General features: G+C 38.2%; 1 protein-coding gene across 1 annotated transcript in view; it reads right to left on the reverse strand.

Annotated features, from left to right (window-relative positions):
* kif6 (kinesin family member 6) overlaps positions 1–6316 on the reverse strand; it is a 153546-nt gene that overhangs the window by 121353 nt on the left and 25877 nt on the right. Inside the window, exons 7-8 of the mRNA XM_016561695.1 lie at positions 3252–3458; positions 2464–2605 (exon numbers count right to left, since the gene is read on the reverse strand). Coding sequence (XP_016417181.1) covers positions 2464–2605; positions 3252–3458 — 349 coding nt within the window. The remainder of the gene's footprint in view (positions 1–2463; positions 2606–3251; positions 3459–6316) is intronic.

Genomic DNA, 6316 nt, shown 5'->3' on the forward strand with positions numbered 1-6316 from the left:
GCTTACAAATAGACACGCATAATATCCCTATAACAGATCTAGACAGGTGGTGCTGGAGGAAGTGGAGGGTTTCACAGGGGACTGCATACTTTTTTTGGAAAAGGCCCTTTTGATGCGAGTGAAGCAGCAGACCCAAACTGCAGTACATCTTCAGTGTTATTCATTTGCTGTATATGTAGCTTCATTTTAGACTTGTTCATTCACTAAATGTATAGAATGAGGAGTATAAATTCATGGTGTGTGTGTGTGTGTGTGTGTGTGTGTTTGAGGTTAAGAGCAAGAACGTTGCATACTGTACAAACTCCAGCAGAACAAGAGAGAGGAATTACAGACAGTTTCAGTATGACAGAAGAAGACAGAAGGGAAAACAGAAAATTCTCTGCTGAAGGAATGTGATCTCCAGCTGGTGCTCAGCTCATCACAGATGAGCAGAGGCATAAACTCATACATTTACATCAGTGCTTTGGGGACATGATAATATGAAAAAAAAAGCCATAAGGAATTTGTTTTATTTGTGTTTCAAGCAAACAACTTCTCAAGTTTCAAGGAACTGACCACACTGCACAAAAGTTTAGCATTAAATTTAGAGTTTATAATCCTTGCTCTAGACACTTTAATTTCATAGCAATTTTACAGTACTAGTTGTGCAATCAAAACATGCAAATTTACTGTATGTAGATTTGATGCAACTGTGGTTCGAACATACTATTTAAAAACTATAAATAATTTCTTCTTTGAAATTGGCCATGAAAGTGATTTAGTAGATTTGTGCTGTACAATGATTAGTTGTGTTTGTGCAGTATACAGCAGGGGCCTGCAGTCCACATAAGCTGTGAATGCTCTGCATACCCAAGCCATTTGAATGAGTTCACGGAGTGGCAAATTAATATTATTACATGGCTCCCTGGAATACTCTATTCTGATTGGTCAGTCATGACATTCCGAGGTATGTTATTCCCTGATAACAATCGTCATCATTAGCAATCATTAGGTCATACAGGTATTTGAGACTGGCGCTTCTTTCACATCTCTAATGTCACACTGCAGTGCTCTCTCTTTCTCTCTCTCTCTCTCTTTCTCGTTTCATTTAAACACAATTGCTTTCATCTTGTGCCTCAGTTATTGACTGTATTTACAGTAACATGAAACCGGAGGACTTCATTGTTAATCGTAGGCTTGCATAGTATTGTTAAAAGGGTCATATGATGTTGCTAAAATTAACATTATTTTGTGTATTTGGTGTAATGAAATGTGTTTATGCGGTTTAAAGTTAAAAAAACACATTATTTTCCACATACTGTACATTATTGTTTCTCCTCTATGCCCCACCTTTCTGAAACGTGTTTTTTTACAAAGTTCATCGTTCTGGAAAGCGAGGTGTGCTCTGATTGGCCAGCTATCCAGTGCGTTGTGATTGGCCGAATACCTCAAGCGTGAGACGGAAATGTTACGCCCCTCACTTACTGTTGATGCCGTGTCCGGCCGGAGCGACGAGACATAAACATTAAAACCCATTACAAACGAGGCATTTGTTGCATCCAGTGGGGACATAATTACTGATTATAATGACTTATACTGTCTTTTTACGTGTTGCATTGCATCGTGCCGCGTAAACATAAAACCCTGTCTGTATTTGTGATCAGAGAAATGACAAACAACAAGTGCTACTCTACTGCCCAAATCATCAGTGGCAACGAAAAACACAGCGGCCTAGCGTGCGCTGAGGCCGGTATAGAGTGAGCTGAGGCGGGCTGGACTCCGCTTCGTCCACGGTGAAAGCTGATCCGGTGATCCACAGCACTAAGTTGATGTATTTCCTCAGCGACCAGCATGGATCAGCTCTAGGCATGACGAAGCAGATATCGTCCTCTTTTGGAAGGTCAAACAAAGTAGTTTCGCTTTCACAACGAAGCACACAGCGTCTTCAGGACATGGCTGCAGCGTCAACAATACTACAGCTAGAATAAAAGTTCTTTCTTTGCGTGAACATTTGGGCGGTGTTATGCAAATCTTCCCACATAGTGACGTAGGTATGTGGGGGTGTGTTAGAACGAGCCGTTTTAGGTAGGCGTGGTTAACTCTTAACTTTTATAAAGAATATCTCTTTGGTTTTGAGACTTTAGTGTTTGCAACTTTACAGATCTTCTTTATGCACCAAGAGCTTGTAACACTCCAAAGAGAAAGGAAAAATTGAAATCGCATCATATGACCCCTTTAACAGGATATTTTTTAAAGAAATAAAGTCAGATGATAATGTCAGACTTACCAGAGCAGGATCCAGTTCTTCATTGAGCAAAGCATCATTCTTAATAAAAGCCACTCTCTGAGCAAAACGACAGGTGGATATAGACTCCTGACAAAAGAGAGAGAGAGTGATGTGCAAGAGTGATGTGAAGATTTCAAACAAATGCATTGTCTTTTGTGCACAAAAAAATGTTTAATTTGAGGTTAAGAGATGTACACCAGTGTTCCTCCTCTCCACAGAAACAGCAGCGATCATGGTGGTCATACAGTTACCACCCAAACTGTCTCTAAGCACAGAGGTCATCATGGAATTGCGGTAAGGGATGTGGGATCTATTCTTCTCCGACAGGGCTATGATGACCTAAACCAGACAGCAAATAAAGCCCACCAAATTGTGGCTTCAGTAATATGATTAAAACTCATTTTAAAATAAACAAAGGGTTATATTCAAAATTATTTAAATTAAAATTATTTTTTCAATATATTTCAAATCATAATTTTTGAGTGCACTATGGAAATTTGGGTAAAAATGAACAATTTCATTACTGAGCAAGTACATGGAAAAACTGTGTTCAAAAAGGCATTCTCGCATTACCCCAATTCTCTATAAGCTTAAAATAATGATTTATATTTTGAACAGCTAGATCAGACTTGGCAGGAAATGTAATGTTTACACTGTTTGTCCTTGTATGTTTATATGTACATTATATTCTAGAACAGAAAAAGTCTGGCTACTATGGTGGCACATATGTTACTTGCTCAGAGTCAGATTACATTTTTCATATATGTGCTGATCTGTACTGATATGGTAATCAAAAGCAACTATGAATAAACCTCAAAACCTCAAATTTATCAGCATAAAAGAGCTGAAAGCACAACATAAAACATTTCTGAAAGTAACTTGGAATTCCATGTTTCAACCACATGGTTAGAGAGGGCAAAATTCCATAGTGCACCTTAAAAAACAAATACAACAAAAACCTCTGTAACAAAGAAAGTCCTCTGACCTGCTCCAAGTAGTGCAGAGAGAGGTTAATATATTTTGCTTCTGTTAGGATCTGACCACCCACACCTGTCTTTCCCACTCTTTCAGACCCAGCCAGATCCACCAGGTGCAACTTGGAGCACCGCACCATGGCTGAACCCAGCTCTTTGCTGCACAGGTGAATTGTAAAGATGCAGTGAGACCGTGTAGAAGCCTGGTTCATGGGAGTCTACATAAAGATGGAAACATAGAAAAGAGATGACTTATGAGTCAAATGAACTGCCATTACAGCAAATAACAATAACATGGTCTATTAACATTGAACATATACTGTATGTCTTCAGTAAGTCAAACAATTTTTAAAACTATTAATCCCAATTCTCATATGTTAATAACAGGTATAATCACACATGTTGAAACTCAAGATGATTAACAGCAACAAATAATACTCCCAAACAAAATTTTTGTTAGAGTTACGGAAAAATAGAAAACAGATTTGTCCTTGTATCAACATTTTCTGCCTAACCCAGCATCTGCGTCAAAGTCCAACATGTTTGATTAGTGTCTCGTAAACATGGTGACTTTCGAGTGGTTTATTTTCCGAAGCTAGTAATACACTGTGATGGACAGAGTGAAACATGGAATAACTCATTAGGATACACTTATTAATGAGATGAGTAAAAGATGAGAATGTGAGCTGAAGACCTGAATCTCTTACACTAAGAGCTAGTAAAATATGTTACACATTATCATTCTGCTGTTAAACTCCCAGGTTCTCCAAACAGCTCCTCTCATGCTTCAGATCAGTGCCCTACACTCTGAGAGACTGTCAGGCACCAAGACTCCTTCCAAGACCTGTTCACTCTCCTCAGACTTTGAATCACCCACACATGCATTCACTCAGCTCGCTAACCAGAAATGCTACTAATACTCTCACACACAAACACACACTGTCTAGTCTCACATGTGCACTCTAAAGATAGCTCTGCTGCAATTAGTATTTTTTCTTCCTGCTGTGTTGGAAAACCTACCTCTGGAATAACTATTCATGGACATTTTCGAGTGCTGTACAACTATTTAAGTGAATTCGCAAAGTATCACCCCTGAAGAAGCAAATAAAAGTTAAACATTTAAACATTTTTTTTTTTTACAGATGTAAAATGTAAAAACAGATATATATGATGAATATTTAAACATAGGCAACTAGACCACATCTGGACACAACTTTATCTCAGAACTTTTGTGATAAGTTGCATAATTATGGTTTCTAACACATCAAAAAGTTTAAAAAATAAACAGACTCTCATTTCTTTTCTCAGCTGGACCATTTTTCCCCAATAACACCATTAAGTAAAGTTTAACAGGAGAGATTTCTTGTTTAAAATCAAAATGGACCTCTCATAAAACTGCATGTGGGTGACCACAATGTTTACATTGTGGTCACAGAGTCAGCAATCAGAAACAGCTCCATGGGGTGATTCATACCACAAAGGACTTGCAGTTGTAGTATTGCAAATTTTGAAATATTTGAGACAACATGAATTACAAATTATTTCAAGATGAAAATGCAGATTATGGGTTTTAAGGCTTTGTATTATATGCCTATCCCTACTTTTATTTATTAGTAATTGTATAAGTAAGATGAATGACAATTAGGGGTTGAACGGATCGTAGTTGATCCGTGAACTGTACAGACCAGGACCCACGGTTTGGCACGCATGTGATTTGTGGATTAAATGCAAAATTTAACATCATAGAGTTCAATTTTATCATTTGTATGTGTTTTGTTTTGCTAATTTACACATTCAAGTGATGTTAAACCATGCCAGTGAAAGAACAGGTGAAAGAAAACTCGATTCGGTACTCCTGCTCTTTTTTTCTGTGCACACAGCCACACACACAGAGGCGCGTTTTAGACAGTGCATGAACACAGAGTTGATTCCACTTTCGCATCTCTTTGCATCTTAACAGACACACACAAATAAAATACCCATCTCAGCAATTATCCTTGTAAACGCAGTTGGTTATGTCTTAAGTGAACGAAAACAGCTCAGAAAGAAAGCAGATGTGTATCATTATATTGGATTTGCACATCAGGCCTAAAAGGGATAGCAGCCTATAAATACCTGCTGCTGTCTGTATCGGAGACCTTATTTCGTAATTTTGGCTGCGTTTAGAATTGGCATTAACATGCGATCACTGTGATCCGATCAAGCAGATCGTTTATACTTGGCAACATCAAGTGACTTCTCTATCTGGATAACCGATCGGATCTCTCTTTCCCACGCAATATTTAAATAAGTCTTGCACCGGACGCGAGCGGCGCGACGCAGTGCGACGCAACAAAATACTATAGAACACATTATAATCAGTGATGCTGTCTACACTGGATGCGGCAAATCCCAGACAGTAAACTGTTGCCCCGTTCTGTTTATGACGTATTGACACAAAAGTTCAAATGATTTGCAATGGTCCCTTTGTCGTGTCCAGTGTAAACAGCCTCACGCTGTTGCGGCGTGGCGTGACAACTGCAGGTGCGTGATAATTCAGATATGTGTGAATTCAGGTTCTGTTGTTGCTCTGTTTCCTTCTGACAATTCGGGAGAGAGGGGGCAGGGTTTTGTGTGACGTCAACCTGCGAATGCAGACACGATAGCTGGATTGCATTTACATTACACTGAGATACGATCACAATGCGTCCTCGACCATCTCTGGACCAGGACATGCTGATCGTATAACATTCCGATCAGAAGCGCATTTACACTTGTCTTTTCAATGTGTATGTGGACAACATCCGGCTACAGGTCACATGTTAATGTTAAGTGTAACAAGTTTCAGTTAGCTTAATGCAGTACACGTAGCAAGTTTTTTTTTTAAATAATATAATAAATAAAAAGAAAACCGATAGAATAGAAAAAGAATAGAGCAAGCTAGTGTTAAAGGTCTTTTTGCTTTTGTTAATTGTATAATAAATATAAAGAAAACTGATAGAATACAAAAAGATTAGAAAGCAAGTGTTAGTTTTTTTTTTTTTTTTTTTAAAAAAAAACAAGCAGTTAGTAAATAAATAGAGTGCAAGTCTAAAAG

The sequence above is a fragment of the Sinocyclocheilus rhinocerous genome, unplaced genomic scaffold, assembly GCF_001515625.1.
Source record: "Sinocyclocheilus rhinocerous isolate Xijiao unplaced genomic scaffold, SAMN03320098_v1.1 scaffold949, whole genome shotgun sequence".
NCBI classification, from domain to species: domain Eukaryota; kingdom Metazoa; phylum Chordata; class Actinopteri; order Cypriniformes; family Cyprinidae; genus Sinocyclocheilus; species Sinocyclocheilus rhinocerous.